Raw genomic sequence first — 16961 nt, 5'->3', positions numbered from 1 at the left:
GCAATTTGCTACCAGACAGAACTGTGCTCAAATCCGAGTCTTACAACTATGCAGGAGTTGGGCAAGGTATTTAAGTTTTCTCAGCCTCAACCTTGTCCTCAGTAAGACGGGACTGATACCACCAGTCTTACAAGATTAGAAGGATTAACAACTCAGTGTGTATAAAGTTCTCATCAGGGCACCTGGAATGTAGGAAATATTTAATAAATGGTTACCATCTTTTCCCCCTTTCCCAACAGTCCTATGACACGAGCATTTGGCAGATGAAGAAACAGTGAGTCTGAGGGTTGAGCGACTCCCTAAGGTCAAAGATGAGGAGCGAGGGTTAAAATGTGGGTCTTATTTAATAGCACAACACAGTGAAGGCTGCGGGAAGAAATCATATTCTCCCCCCTCGATGTTTCCTTCCACGTGGAGGGAGGTCTGTTAGAGTAACCTTCCTGGCAGTGTTCCATCCTCTCACTGACTTTTCCTGTCGTGAGGATTGGTGACACAGCTTGTTAGAATTTAGAAGAAGAACTCAGCCTTTCTTCCCTCTGTTAGTACCCACGAGATTACACTTGGCTCTGTTCTCCTATGTTGTTATTTCACAGAAACGCATCCCTGCGTGGGGAGGTCTGTGATGGTCCAGTGTTCTCTGTGACTCAGAGGGTGAGTCTGCTTAATTCTCAGGTTAAGTATCAGGAAGCCTGTGTTGTATGATTTTAACTTAATCCTTTGGGCTTAACCGATAGGGCCATGGTTAACCAGAAGTCTGACTGTGTCCTCGGAAGAGGTTATCAGCTGTGTATCCAGGCAGTTTTATTCCCACCTTGGTAAAGCTGCTCCTCTGCAGCAACAGCCCCTGGAGATACCTTCCTGGGCCCACTAGGGGCAAGAGGTTTGATCCAGAGGGCTCTGTGATGCCATGTTCTCCAAAAAAACAAAAACAAAAACAAAACAGTATTTTCTCAGCTTTCGAATGCCCCAGACGTGATTAAGACCAGTGCAGTCTGAATAAAAGCACACCTCTATACACCTTAGCAAGCTGCCCAGGTCAAAATACTATGTAGGTCAAGGCTCAACTTCATATTGGATCTGAAGGGTTCCAAAAAATAGCATCCTTTCTCTCAGCCTGAGTTCTAAAGAAGTGGCAAATAAGGCAAACATGGATCAATCTGTCACATATTCTAATAATACACTTAATATTGCAGAGTGTGGCTTAAATGTCTCGGCAAGTAAGCTTTTCAGAGTCCGCCATATTTTTTTGCCCAGAAACAGGCAGCAGCAGATGACCACAGCCGTGACTTTCTATTGTTACTCCTGGGAGCAGCAGAACTGATGGTTTCTGTGAACATCCTGGTTCCAAGTTTTAAAAAAGAGCAGAGCAGAGTTACTCAAGTGGACCAGACATCTCTCCCAACTCACCAGTAGGATCTATCACTTTTACTCCCCTGGGCTGAGAGGCTAGGATAGGGGCAGTAATGGCGCTCTCCCTGCTGAGAAGGAAGTATTAAGCATGAGGAATACGTTTATATTGCTAATAGCTATTATGTTAATGTTAAATATATATTTAAGTGGATGCATGTCTCGAAAAGCCAGCTCATAGTAATAGTTAACCTTTATTGGAAACTTGATCATGCCAGACAGTGTCAGGTGTTTTTACGGACGATACCTGATTGAAGTAGGAGACAAACCTATGAGATGGGTCTTGTTATCATCCCCATTTTGTAGATGAGGAAGCTGTAGCACAAAGGTTTGATGAAACGACCCTAGTGATCACCTGCCTAGTGAATAGTGAAGCTGGGTCTCAGAGATATTTCTTCTTAAAAGTTACACTTGTGATTTTTCAAAGTGTGGTCTCCAGGAACCTGTTAGAAATTCACATTCTCAGACCTCACTTCAGATCTACCGAATCAGAAACTCTGGGGCAGAGCTCAGCAATGCTTTCTAACTGGCCCTTCAGGTTATTCTAACGCAGACTCAAGTTTTGAGAACCAGTGCAGTCTACTGTCCATGGGAACTAGGTCTTAAGGGGGAATTGAGCTGTCAGTCCTAGAGCAAGGGAGCACCGGAAACAAAAGGAAAAGAAAAGTAGCTATCCTGAGTGTAGAGAGAAGAGGAGTCGTGGAATTTATTTCAAATTAAAGAAAACTGAGTGAAAATATTGGCTGAAGCGTTGACTAGGAGAAATATTTATAGAACGCTGTAAACATCTCCATCCTTTGTTTACATTTGTCTACAAAGAATCTGTGTAGCACATATTCAGATTAATTCAATTATTTCGTAAGCATGCATCAAGTGGTTACTTTGAGAAGGAATACAACAGAGTGATTAAGCATTCAGATTCTGAAGCCAGGTGGCCAGGGTTCAAATCCCGGTTCTAACCCTTCAGGTTGCATGTCCTTGAGCAAATCTCTTTACTTCCCTTCTTCTGAGTGCTCGTCTATAAAATGGAGCTAATAAACTACCCGCAGTACATGGTGTCTGCCAGCAAATTTCATTTTCCAATTAATTATAAAAACCAAGAGTAAAGGGGCATGACACAACATTGCAAATCAACTATACTTCAAAAAAAAAAAAAAAAAAAGAGTAAAGGTGCATGGAGATATACCAATTCCAGGAGAGGTTTTATTTTCATTGAAGGGATTTGCAGTTCATGTGTATCTGATACTTGTCTGATTAACTCCTCAAAGTTTAAATTTCCCATTCCATACTAGAAAAAGATCTTGCTTGACATTTTGGTCAAAACTTGCTAACCACTGAGAGGTTTATTGGAAGAAACAATAAGGAAATGGTCCGCAAGAAAAGAAGTTAAAAAAACGAAACAAAACAAAAACCCTAACCTTGTACTTTTCACCCAAGTCTTTTGTCTTTAACAAGAGCAGAGTTGGCCCTCTGGGGTACAGAAGGGCCTTTGATCTAAAGCAGACCAAATGTCATTGTTTCTGATTAACATAACTTTATTTTCCAAAAGAAAAATGAGAACTCTTGATATGTTGCTGCAACAGTAATTAGAAAAAGACTGTGTAGCTGATTTTGCCTGCTAAAATATCTGAAATATTCAGTTTTTCCTCTGAATACCTTTGTAATGAGGAATAAAATTTAAACAGTTTTCATGTATGAGCCGAAAGTGCCTATCCCAGCCAAAATTCCATGGAGACGGACAATAGCTCTTCTATACAATTTTTTTCAACTTTAATAGTTTATGGACGTTGGGATGTGAAGTGGGTTGGGTTCATCATACACCTGGTTCAGTGTGAGACTGCATGAAGATGCACAGAGCTGATTAAGAAGCAGATGGCGTCACCCGAAGCAGAGGGATGGAGTCTCATTTCAGAGGGAAATGGTACCAAAGTAATGGAAGCTTATTTCGTCATCTGCAGGCCTGTTGATAAGAGTTGCAAAATTTCCCCAGTATTTGGTTATATTCATCATTCATAGCTTCTTTGGCTCTAGTTCAAAGAGTCCAAACTTTGATGTAGAAGATCAGGATGCTGGCAGGTATGGCCTGTTTAGAGGAGTCAGGACCCACGTTTTGTCCTTCCCTACTTCTGGTGCAATTATGAATTAAAGAGCTGCTGAGAGTGCTCTGCATTCCAGTTTTTTGGAATAAAGGCAGTCTCAACTGAATAACTGTGCTTTGCTTCCAATTCCCCTCTTTTCCCCGTCCAATTAGGACTGAACTCCATTTCCGCTTAGATGAGTAGCTCTTGAAGTTTAAACATGGGTATGAGATCTCAAGTCGTTCATTGCTTCAGTTCCCTCCTCTCCATGGAGACTGAAGACGCTCCCAGCGGTACAAGCTGCACCTGGAGCGAGTGACGAGTTTCATTGCTCATCGGAAAGCACGTCCTCCGCCATTGTAGCAGCCAGGCTCCAAGTGGCCCCTTAAAGATCTCCACCTGCTGATATTCACACCCTTGTGTAATCCCCTCCCACATTGTACCAAGGTTGGTCTGTGTGACCAAAACACAGCAGAAGTGATGGTATATCATTTCCAATGTTAGGTTATAAAAGATTCCCAGTTTCCATTTTTAGTGCCCTCTCTCTGTCTCCTTCTGTCTCTTTCTCTCTCTCCTGACTCACTAATTCTGGGAAAGCCAGCTGCCCTGCCACAAAGCCACTCAGACAGTCTATGGAGACATGCATACGTCAGAAACTGAGACCCACAAACACCTATGCGAGCAAGCTTGAAGTAGATCCTTCAGCACTAGTTAAGCCTCAGATGACTAGTTAAGCGCCAGCCAACAGCTTGACATAACTTTGTGAGAGATCTTGAACCAAACCACTCAGCTAAGCCCCTCCTGGGTTCCTGACCCACAGACTGTGAAAGAAGAGTTTGTTGCATTAAGCTGCTTAGTTTTGGGGTAATTTGTTACACAGCAATACATAACTAATGTAACTCTCCTGTGAATAAACAACGAGTTATCATCCACCTAAAAATTTCAAGAGCACTTAAAGACTTAAAACTGAAGAAGCCAGAATCATTCCTTAGCATAAGTTTTAAGAGTAAAGAACATAGACACAGATGAAGATCAGCGGTTAGTGTTACATTTCTGAAAACTGGGAGGCACATGCCTTATCGTGAGACAGAGCCTGAAGAAAACTAGGCGACTTGTCGCCACTGTATTCCCAGCATTTCAGTAGACGTTTCAGTGATTTTAAACCAAATCGCTTCATTCTTCTGTATTTTAAACAACAAAAATCCACGCATTTTTCTCTAGCCTAGAGCAGTGCTTCTCAAATTTTAATGTGCATAAGCTCATCCAGGGATCTTATTAATAAAATACAGATTCTAATTCAGGAGGCCTGGGGTGGGGCCTGAATTCTGAGTTTCTTCCAAGCTTCCAGATGTTCCTAATGCTGTAGATCCAAAATCACACCGAGAAGAGGCCTAGATCACTGCAATCTCCTCAGCACGTTCCCCACCCACACTAGGGAATGTGCAATTAAAAAGCCAAACTTTCTTCTCCCCTCTTCGCAAGTGCCATCCCCATCCATCAGCACTACTCTGCTTCCAGACCTTCATTAGAACTTTATTCTGCCAAATAAATATAGGTCCAAACTAACTTGATATTTATATATTTAATAACTAACTTACTTGATTACCCCACTCTCCTTGTCCCAACTTGTTCTCCAGGTCTGTCTTACTCTCAGGAATTTTATCAACTAATTAGACTCCACCACCGCAAGCCCTCTCTTGTTATGCTGAAACTCGGCCCTGACCCACATTTCTGAGGCTTTTTCCCTCAAACTGCTTCTGTAATTTCACATCTGCTAAGGAAGGCTCATGCAATTGAGTGTTTAGTGTTCCAGGCACTGTCCTAAGCCCTTAACCTGTATGATCGTATTATCTGCACAGCCACAAATAAGATCTATAAACGCTGGTGCTAATCCAGCCTTACAAAAGAAATGTCTTAGAGGAGTGAAGCGGACTTTCCCAAGGCTATGGAGCTGGGCGCTGAATCCAAATTAGAGACCTTAAACCCAACTGCTGCGCTCCTCGCTCTCAAGTTTCAGTCTTCTCAGCCCCCCTTCCCTCCTCCCTACCCCCACCAACCCCACGTATTTAAATAAGCAACTCTCACCGCCGCCGTCTGTCTCCCATAGCCCTCAACTTCAACAGAAAGTTAGTTATGTCGCCTAATTTACATACTTCTAAGAACTTACTCCGTTTTCTGCCTCCAGGGTCTCCATCAGCAATGCAACTTCTGTTCCGCAGGCGAAGGTCCACAAGTGTTTGAACTTGGTTATTAGCCTACTGGGTTGTTAGAAGACAACTCTACTGAATCTCAGCTCAGTTTGGAAAAAAAAAAAGTTGTGTGGGGTAGATGGAGGGGAGGTAGTTGATGAGAACAAAAGTTTTAAATACGTGAAAAACCTAGGAGTACCTGGTTTCAGACACAGTGACTCCTGCTAGCACCAGAATCTCTTTCCCCGTCTCAGCTCCGCTCTTCTCCGGGACCTCACTCCCAGCGGCCTCTCACAGTGCTTGGTGGGGTCGTTCCCAGCTGCCACCGTTCAGGGCTTACGTTCTACTCGTTAAGTAACAAGACGAGTCTCTTTCTCAATAATTCCCTCAAAGGCCCCAGGGTTGTTTCTCAGAACCAGCTTAAATCACTTTAGCGATTTTAGGTAGCCAAGTAAGGGCATGCACTCAGATGTCAATTTTTTGGGTTTATCATGTACCACCTTTGTGTCTCAGCTGAGTTCCTTAACCTCTTGTGGCTCAGTTTATCATCTATCAAATGGGGATTTTAACGATATCTCATAGGGCTGTTGTAAGAACTTAAACAAATTAATAAACCTCAAGCACTCAGAAGTGTCTGATACAGGCTGAGGCTTCGAGTGTTGGTTCTTATTAAATGCTCATCCTGAAACTACTTCAACAAGCTAAGTCTGGGAAATGTGCCTTCCGCTTTCCTATTCCAAACTGAAGGCTTATATAGTGGGACTATAAAACTGGAAGGAATTTAAGTGGTTCACCATTAAAAACTTTTATTTAGAGATTAACAAACAAGGTTCAAACCATTAACCTCATCCTATAGTCGGTTTACTGTAGTTGATGGTGGTGCGGCAGAGATGTTTAGCTGTCCCCAAATTTGTATTCCGTCCTACCTCCTTGAATTTTTGCTGTCTACATAGCCACCCAAATAACAGCTACATTCCTCAGCCTCCCTTGCAGTGGCCAAATCTCTGAAGAATGGGACAAAAACAACCATCGTCATAGTCAGCTGCTAGGAAGTACTCTTTTGAGAGAGGAGGTTTGTCTTTCTCCTTGTTTTTCCTTCCTGCTAAATGGAATGTGGACAAAAGGCCTAGGACTGGGAAAGCCATTTTGAACCGTCAGGCCCACCACCCACAGACGGCTGCGTGCAATTTGGAAAAAGGCCCACCCTCTCTATGCAACTTTGGATCCAGGTGGTCTCTTTGTGTAAATTAGAAAAAGGCCCTCCTTCCTCCAGACTGAATCAACCAGTGCTCCAGGACACCTGATAAGCTGATCATGGGCTTAATTTCAGCCCGTGCTTCAGCCTTCTGGCCACGCACAGGGCCGGAATGGCAGAACCACGCGGGGCAGCTCTCGTGCGAATGCAGATCGCACAGGACAGAGCAACAGGATGGAAGCTGCCTGGATTTTCACTAAGGAGAGAAGCCGTCTGAAGTCACCGCTATTTTTGTTTCTGTCAGTCCTAACACAGGAGGCTCATTTACAATACACTTGAAGCCCTGGATTTTACTCTTTCCTCTTGGCTATTTTGACTCAGACTCTCCCCCCTCTGCCCCACACTAGGTCAGCTTTTATTCAGTACTGCACTAATCAGTCACCAAAAGTGATGCTACCAATTACCTCCTGCTCGACGCTCTGTGATTTTTTTTTTTTCTCTCTTCCCATCACTGGGACCAGAACTTCCGCCAGTTTTGGCTTCATTACAGTAAAAAGTAAAATCATAGTTGAAAAGGAAGAAAAAATTAAAGGCAATTCTCTTCTCTTAAAAATATGTTCCTGGAAGGTTCTCTTCCAGCTCGGGGGTAGTGCAAACTTTATGCAAGTTCTCGTGCCCCATTAGGTCATTTTATTACTCCTGCCTGCAAGCTTAAATTGGTCAATACTGCCATGCCCTTCATAAGCAATTCCAATAAAAAGTGTGGAAAGTGGCTTGGATTACTGGCTACTCTGCACTTTTAACTAGCAAGGAATGCTCTTTCTAGACCCATCAACAAGTGAAAATCAAGTCCTGAGTTAAGGACTAGTCTTCATCCTCCATTACACCACAAAGAAACAAACAAAAAAATAGAACCCAGCCAACACGCTGAGAATCCTCAGAATTGAAAATAGAATCATCATATTGACCCCTTTGACGTAACCTAAAGTCAGACCATCTGCTAATGGATAGTCTCACCTGTTATTTTGGGCAATAACACCAGGAATGAGCCACTGAATTCTGACAGCAGTGACCTCTGTTGTGTTTTTTAGAGAGAGCAAATAAATCACGCTGGAGTATGTAGGGCCATATGCTCCAACTGATGGTAATGAATTTATGTCTGAAAAAGCAAACTGTTATTTTTTTAGCATCTCTTTGCCCTCAAAATTTTGGAAAACGACCCCAAACTCAAAACATCGCTCTTATTTTTTCTAAGATAAATTCTATTATATGATCTCTCAACACCCCTGAGTAAGCACAGATATTTCCCTGTTTTATTTATGTGGAAGCAGAGACAGGGAGCAATGAAATGGCCTGTCATGATTACACAGCTAGTGGTGGAGCTCGATCTAATATCCAGATCTTTTAGATACGTGGCTTTTTTCATTTCTCACATTGGCTCACACTCCTGTTTGCTGAAACCATTCCTTTGTAGCTCCATTTCAACCAGCATAAAGGGCCAAATACATCCACAGGCAGTCTCACGATTGACTTTATGATGTGCCAAGCTGAGTGTTTGTTTTGGCCTTGGCGGTAGATGTCCTGATTATCTCCATTAATGCACACAGCTCACCAGCTCCTCCACCACCCTTCCTAATTGGTCCGGCTCCCTTAGGCTGTTGGTGATCATTCTCTTTCACAAGGCTGACGTCACTAGGTACGAACATTTGCAAGATTTAATTTGCTTGATCGACTAAACAATATGGTAAACCCACCTTTGATTTTGGCTGAATTGATAATCGATCTTGAAGCTTTCAAATTACCAAGTAAAGCGCAAATGCTGCACATTCTCTCTTAGAACAGCTGTGCAAATAGTTTTCATGTTTGGATTCAGGCTTTTACTTAATTCAATGAAGATGGCCTTGAAGAGTCATATTTGTTTCTGTTCTGGGTAGCCTCCAAAATTTACTGAACAGCCTTGCATAAAAGCAAAACATTCATTATCCAATGGCATTTGTGATACAATTGATTCACATATTTTTAACATTCTATTCACTGCATTCTAGGCAATAAGCTGTGTCTTTAAACTGGGGGAAAAAATTCAGACCCACCAGCACTCGCCACAAAGTAAGTCACATCACTTAAGACCAATCGAATTGGCCTCCAACATTTAGGATTTTCTGCTTTCTTGATGAAACCGGGAAGCACATATTCTTTCTATACCCTTGTAAAATTCTTTGCTCCCCAACTGAACTATTTTATTTCTGCCATTACTGAATTCCATGTTGACTGAAACATTTCTGGTATTGGGCTAAAATATGTCATTTGGAAAAATCAGGTTAAAGCACTGAAGACTGGGCCATCTCCAGGTGGTTCTTCCATATAAATAGAAAAATAACCATGCTTCGTAACAGAGTCATGGAATATACTTTGTAGCCTTTGGTGGGAATGAAACAGGGGTCTCCAAGTTGTAGACACTGGCAAATGCTGAAAGTAGAGCTTTGTTCATGTATTATCCAAAGTTAGGTTAAAAAAAAAAAACTAATAGCAGCAGTTGTAACTCAGACCTGACCCTCTATGTCAAGGCTGCTTAGTCTGGGCCTGGCAAGACTGACTCCCGCTCAGTCATGCTCATCTGGCCTTCTCTGCACTGGGGTCTGCTGTGGGGTTTCCACGTCTAACAGATGGTCGGTTGTGTGTGGATTAGCACGAAGCCAAAGCAGCTTTTTAGGGAGTTTAAAAAAATGTACCAGTTTCTGAACAGTGCAAACTCTTCTACAATATCCAGGTGTTACGTGCCACATAGCTTCTGAAAATAGTATTCCCGGCCTCAGTTTTCCCTCCTCCTATTTTATGACCTCACCAATAAACCACTTCCATCCAGGAAGACTCTCCCAACCTCCAACCCACGTCTGCAGCCTCTTCGGGGATGCTTCCTTGGCAGACACTCTTCTGTTCTGTTAATCAAGGGGACCTCTTTACTCATCCTTGTTTTGAGTGTGGCTAGCACAGTCCTCAAATGGACTCTGGAGAGAAAACCCACCTGACTCTCCACGGTGGGGCCTCTGAAAACATGTTGGGTCCCTCTTGTGAAGGTCACTAAACAAAAAGTGGAGACAAATTCGATATCCATTTTACCATCTATGAAAGACAGGCCCACACAGCTACTACTGAGGAAGGCTGTGTGAGCAGTGGCGAGAGGAGGGGATGAAAGTAGGTAGGGTCGCACATCCTTTGGTGGCTTGCTCACTGGCCCCTGGAACAGTGAGCACACAACTGAAGAAACCTGCAGCAAGTCAGGCGATCTGGGGTGGTCTATGAAATAGAGCCTTAAAAAAATAAAGAAAAAACCCTTTTTTCATCTCAGCTCTAGCACCTACATTAAGAAGTTCCACAGCTTGGAAAGATAAAGATACAGAACCAACTATGAAGGCCAAAAAAGAATATAAAAAACGCTCCTGAGAGAAGCCTGCCTCTTCTTGAACAGCTCTTGTTCCAAAATACTCTGTATAATTACTGTTCTTTGTACTGAGGAAGCAACAGTAATGCCCAAACCTGCAAGGTCACTAAACTTATAATTTCCCATCCTTCCCTTGCACTGATGTTAACACAGGGATATGAAAGCAGACTTAAGGAAATTATGACTTATCTGTGAACACATGACAGCTTTAAGCAAGAATATTGGCCCTGTTTTGTATTATAGCCACATGTTCCTACTTTTTCAACAACCTTGAAAAATAAATATTTGAACTACACTCTTCAATAAAGTCCCTCTGCATTGTTGTCAGTCTTAATCGCCTTTTGCTTGTCTGCTCAGTGCCTATAGCTCTTAGATGTTGCACCTGGAGATTCTTGCTTGCTTTATGATGTAGGTTTATATGCCCTTTAATTGAAAGCAAACCGCCTTAGATAATCCAGTGACAACAATGTTACAAGGTCCACTTTCCGTTAAAAGGCAAATAAAAATATTAGGCTGTTCTCTAAAATGGAGAAAAACACATAAAAATACACCGCAATCTGCCACACCACTTCCTTTATCAGAGATAAAACCCCAGGCTAAAATGCCTCTTTTGTGTTTCTCCCCCTGACAGGAGCTGCGGGGTGCAAGGGACTACAGTTCGCAATGACTAATCTTTTCTCACTGTGTAACATTTCTTTGCCCAAAGAAAGACTTCAGTCATAGAGTATATCAAATATTATATTCATGTTACTACAGTAACTCTTCAACTTTAACCCCAAGTTTTGTTTAATATTCTAATTCTTGTTGAAAGCACTTCATTAAAAAAAACAAGTAAAACTGAATATGGAAGGATGACAGTAACTTATACCTCATTCGTTAGCAGGCTTTGCTAAATTTTTTTGTGGAGGTTCAAGTAGATTTGTAAAATGAAAGGAAGAAAGGGTGACATCTTTAAGGCAAAATAATTTCTATAGGATAGCGTCATGATTTTAATTAGCAACATGGCCACTGATCAAAAAGGAAACAGCTGCTTGACATGCATGCTAAGCCCCTGCCTGCGCCACTGTGAACATGTGAACTAGGACCCCTGGGGCTGGCGCAGCCTGCGTGGCGGGACCTTGCAGCCGCACGCACCAATGCGAACTATTCTTTCTCTTTAAAGAGGCAAACGTTACTGCTGATGGAATTGTTCATGCAACAAATGGTAGGTTTTAGGCTACACAAAAGTTCAAAACTTAGCACTGTCTCCAAAAAAAACTATTGAGACATTTCAATTAACATCAGTACTGTTACACTATGGGGGGACAGATTGGAAACAGTGTTCCAAGCACCTAACAGGTTTTCAAATAATCAGAGCAGCTTTCAAGGTTAAACAGTTAAATGCATATGATGGAGGAACACCCTTCTGGGATTACTATCTTCCACCCAAATTTCTTTAGTTTTAGAGAAAAACCACTTAGCTTCTTTGTGGTTTAATGAAAGACACCAGACAAACAGGTTCTGTTCCTGACCTCACCAAACAGCACTTACTAGCCAAATACGCACTGTCTGGTAGACACATTAGCAGAGTCTCAAAACATGGTTTTATTTTGACTAAGCATTATAAAAATGTACAGATGTACAAATTTGCCTAGTATTTCACAGGGCTGTTGCTTGGCCCCCAACAATTAGATTGCCTTGTAGCTGTAAGACCAGTTTGGGGCAGTGTATGTGTGTCCTTAACAATTTTTCTACCAGGTGCAAACAACCCACTATAGACTCAAAACCAACCAAACTAAAACAAAAGCAAGGTCGGCTTTACATCTGATCCTACTGATATGCGACGTAAGACAGCACGTCACTAAGCAAATCATTCAAACTATAGTTGAAGATACTTTCTAAACACTGTGGTCTCGAGGACGGTGAATTTAATGGTAGTGCAAACCTATTTGGTTTATTGTCCTCAAAATAGAAAAGGACCCATCTTCTCATGAATTTTAAAAGTGGCTGGAATGTTTTTACGGGAAAGCAGGTTTAAGGTGGAAAGCACTGACACAGTTGTAGTGAATATCCCTGTCTCCAACTTCAACCCTTTCCCACCGGAATGGGAAAAGTGAATAAAGACAGCAACGTTTTTCAAAAAGTTAACTTATATTAAAAATATTTTTTATAAACAATTTTAATACTACAAAGTAGTATTGCAATACAAAGCCGTTCAAATATTAACTGTTCTTTAAACTGTTAAACTTTATTATAAATTAAAATTTCTTTACAAAAAAATTGCACATAATATTTGACCACTCTTAGGTTCTGATGCACTGGCATTTGCAATAGTTTCTTTAATCTTCAGGTTAAACAGTCTCGGCAAGGAGTCCAGAACGTAGGAAGGGCAATAAACAACCCTGTTAGAGCATTCAAGTGCAACTAGCAGACTTGTGGCCATGGCAGTTACACTTTCCTTAAGATGGACTGCTTAAGTTTTAAATCCTGAAATGAAGAATCTCAAAAGGTTTAAAGAGGGGAAAACTAAAAGGGACTGCCGGCTTTTTACTGTAAACACAGCCCTGGAAATTAAATCCAAACAAGAACCTCTCAGGCATCAGAGAGTGTCAAGTGAGGCAGGTATAGCACAACGTAAAGGAGGGGGGGGAAGTAAAAAATGAAAACAAAAACAAAGCAGAATGAAAATAAATGTCAGTCACTTTGAGGAACTATACTTACGTACATGATGTTATGAGAATCTGGCAGGGCCCAGAAGCAGGCCAGACAGGAAGTTCATTTATCCAACCGAAGAGGGTCATGTTCATTGCTTCCGGTTTTGAGGACAGGATATCGTGGGGGCCTTGATATGATCAGTAATGCTTGTCTGCCTTACACAGACCTTAGCCAGGGACCAGCCTAATCTCGAAGAATCATTCAAATAATTTTGGCAATTATTATAAGGACTTAGAACTGACTGCACCCAGTGTTCAGTGATTCTTGCTTTCTGTTTTGTAACTGTTTAAATTTAAGAGCTCATTTAGGCTGACTCCAATCTCTTGGCACTTGGAAACTAGTTTTCTCAGGTTATCAGTTTTACCTCCTTCTGATGCTTCAAACAAGAGTTGCTGTAAAAGACAGGGAAGCATAGAAGTAAGACTAAGCTAGATTTTGAGCATTACCACATCAATGGATATGGCACATGCAGAAAATTTATAGGAAAACTTCAAGATGAAATAAAAGATAAAACGCATTACATCTTTCCACAGTGATGCACAAAGAGGTAACTTCTGTAAGGCTCTCTGATATAAACGGTGGACCTATAAGATAGATACACACACAATTCCATCAGGAAACATGATGAAAAACACCTTCATAATCCTAACCATTTGAATCGTACTTCATAATACAGTAACATTTAAAACAAAATGGTTATGTTAGGTTTGAGAGTTCCCTAACATTTAGAGTCCTTAAAATGTTAACGTCTATGCTTTAACCCTTTTAAACTGAGAAGTCCAAAAAAAGGGCAGAATAACTATTTTTAAAAGGGAGGGGGCCCATCTGATAAGTCAATCATGGCTTACCTCTCTTTGTCCCTTTAGAACAATCTCAGCAGCAATGGCTCTAAGAAAAAAAAGGAATATAGAAAAGGGAAAGAAAAATTTATATATCTTCTAACAAAATGAGATACTACCACTGGCAGAATACTGACTGTGGGAATTTGAGTACAAAACTTCCTGAAAGTAACAGGCTAAACTTCCAAGGAGGGTAACCTATAGTGAAAAGAAAAATTCAACAATTTTTATCAACTTTACAATAATAAAGAAGACCATGTTTTGAACATAAATAACGTTCATGAAAAATATACATAATTACTAGTAAAAAATATTTGGCACTAACACCTTTAAAAGAAAGAAGACATTAGATTATAACAGGGCGAAACCCTGCATTTCAAAAGAGATGGTCTTAAAATGTGTGCAACAGATTTGTTTGTTTGATAACATCACGTTATCTCAATGTTCTCCTTCAAGGAAAACTGAATTTCTGTTCATTCGGCTTCTAGAAGCAATCGTTAGCGATCACTCCCTCACATTCAGTATAAAACCTCAGCAGGTGCCCAAAAAGAAAAAAAAAATCTAAACGAGAGTAGAGATCTGTCCAGGTTGGGGGAAAAAAAAAAAAAAAGATGTCATTTCAGATTTACCTGTCTGGAGCAAACCTTATAAATAAAGCAATAGCTATAAAAACATGTACAGGATTGTTGCATTACATTTTCCAGGTGGCCAGGCATGTTGGGATATTATATGTAAACATCTTGGCTTGAAGTTTCAGAATCTGAACATTGCTTTCTTCCCATTCGTGTTGAAGCAGCCTGTAAAGTACATTCAGGGAAATGAGCAAAAGCACTGCAAGTGTAGGGAACCCCAAGTCTGCTCTAAGAGCTAGTGTCAGACGAGGCACAGTTTCTGGTCAGTTAAATTACATCAAGGCCATTCAGCAAGTATTTGACAATGCCTCTTACAAAAATCACCCTGGGAAAGAAATACGCAGACTAGCAAAAGGCCTAGTCAAGACCCATGCCATCTTCAACAAATTAAAATAAGGCCCACATATTCCTACAGGATACTAAAGCATCCTCTCCAAATTATATTCTACATGTTTCATCTTCCCAAATTTTCTAAAACAATGAATTGATGTATTAATGCAAATTCCTGGTGTTTTTCTTTTTCTTTTTTTTTTTTTTTTTAGAGTATACTTATTTGTGAATGTTTCCTGAGCTAACATGTTTTAAGTACAGTAACTAATTAAGTTCTCTATTCTGAAGAAAAGGAGAAGGATGACCACAATGAAATCCGAAGTATCAAAACACAAAAGGGGAGCTTTACCAACAAAACCAACAATTAAACTACTTATATTCCAAAACGCCCATCATTATAGAAACTAGTCAAAACATCACCACATTTTTCTATTCCACATGTTTACCAAAGGTGATGCTTTATAACACAAATTTCTGTAATTGACTTTGGCAGACTAGCATGCTTACTAAGAAGTTTTATTATGAAAAGCTATGGCTATTTCTGTCACAGCCTTAGGCTTTTAATTGTTTTTTTCAGTTTCTTATCTATTTTCCCATAATGCATGCTAAGTATAATGTAAATATTTTAAAAATACAAGTGAATATTTGATAAATATTTTAGGTACCTTATAACCCATAAAACAAACTTAGAAACTTAAGACAACTGATGCAGTGGAAATGGCTGCACAAGAAGAAGCCAAAGCATTAATTAGCATGCAGGGTAACTTTCTGAATCAAAAAGCAAAATTCTTGAGGGTTAAAATGGGTTTTATTCTATCAGAGCTGAGAAACTACAAAGAAATGCTCAGAAATCTCCTTCTAACTGAATGTATGAAATCCATGGACAAGTGTTTCTCAAATGTGGTTTGAGAGTTCTAGCTCAGGAACGTGCATGTGAAATGAGCATCCCAGGAGAATCTGATGCATGCTAATATTTGAGAATAACTGACCTACATGAAAATAAGTCACAGTAACCAAAAAAAATACACATATATATAGGTGGCTGCTTCTCTCTGTAACACTAATAAAGACCTCTTACGTAATATTCGTCTGTAAAATACACTTACTGCTTATAATACAAGCACCAAGGACAGACAGTGTATGCTTAGGGGACACAGGCGAACTTTACTTGAATTATAAGCCCCCTTACAATCTGCAGTTTTCCAACGTGACCAGATTTTTACATGAATAACTGCATATGACTTAACAACTCTGAAATTAAACTAGTACCATATCAGTGAGGAAACAGTGGAAGAACAGAATGTTCTTAGCAAGTTTTCAAGAATAATTTTATATGAAGAGCCTATTCTACTGAGCTGAGAACCAAAAGAATTTTATTATTTCTTACCTCAGTGCAAGTCCAGAATTAGTTGGCATAATTGAGCAAAACCGTTCCAAGGTTTTGGAATGCTGGGTCTTTGGAACACAGCTCAAATAAAAGAAAATAACCTGTAAAGGTTGAGGGGGGGAAAAAAGAATGCAACAAAATGTGAAATCCAATTATCTACGTGTTTTAATGAGAAAAACAAAATGGTCTTTAAGACATGAATGTCAAATTATAATAATGCATGATGCTGTGAGTTACAATTCCTACCATTAATTTTATTAGTGACTTTCCAAATATGAATTAGGAAATATGGTCTAGTGATGAGAGCCATGGACTGAGAACACTGACAAGAAGCCAGGAGTCCGGGTTGTCATTCCTGAGGCTACCTTTACTCGCTGTATAGCTGGGCAAGCCATAGGGCTAAGAATACCTGCCACATCTTGCTCATGGAATGCCCGTGTGTAAATGGCTTAATGTCCACAAAGTGGTTTGAGATCCTGGGATAAAGAATGGCATAGAAGTACAAAGCATAATAATTGGTTATCCCGATTAGCAACAAAACCGCCCCACCAAAAAATAAATAAATAAAACAGAGACGTTTTAGTCTACACCAGCTTTTGCAGGAACTTTCAGCCTCCACTGTACTGAATGAAAAGGGGTCTCTGAAAATAAAGCAATTTAAAAAAAACCCTTTGCTTCATTGCCTGTAAGAAGATGACCTTATAAATAAATCAACATTCAGATTCTACTCTTAAAAATTCTAAACAGCATCTGATTTCAGCTTTCTTATGT

General features: G+C 40.4%; 1 protein-coding gene across 1 annotated transcript in view; it reads right to left on the bottom strand.

Moving 5' to 3' along the window:
* Positions 1-12514: 12514 nt before the first annotated feature.
* The window catches only part of ZFC3H1 (zinc finger C3H1-type containing), a 46574-nt gene continuing 42127 nt past the window's right edge, over positions 12515-16961 (bottom strand). The window contains exons 31-35 of the mRNA XM_010958866.3: positions 16191-16291; positions 14537-14638; positions 13851-13890; positions 13524-13586; positions 12515-13394 (exon numbers count right to left, since the gene is read on the bottom strand). Of these exons, the coding sequence (XP_010957168.1) occupies positions 13257-13394; positions 13524-13586; positions 13851-13890; positions 14537-14638; positions 16191-16291 (444 nt within the window). The 3' untranslated portion in view covers positions 12515-13256. The remainder of the gene's footprint in view (positions 13395-13523; positions 13587-13850; positions 13891-14536; positions 14639-16190; positions 16292-16961) is intronic.

This window comes from Camelus bactrianus, chromosome 12 (assembly GCF_048773025.1).
Source record: "Camelus bactrianus isolate YW-2024 breed Bactrian camel chromosome 12, ASM4877302v1, whole genome shotgun sequence".
Taxonomy (NCBI): domain Eukaryota; kingdom Metazoa; phylum Chordata; class Mammalia; order Artiodactyla; family Camelidae; genus Camelus; species Camelus bactrianus.
Note: the sequence above shows the minus strand (reverse complement) of the source record. Positions and strands in the feature narration are given on the sequence as shown.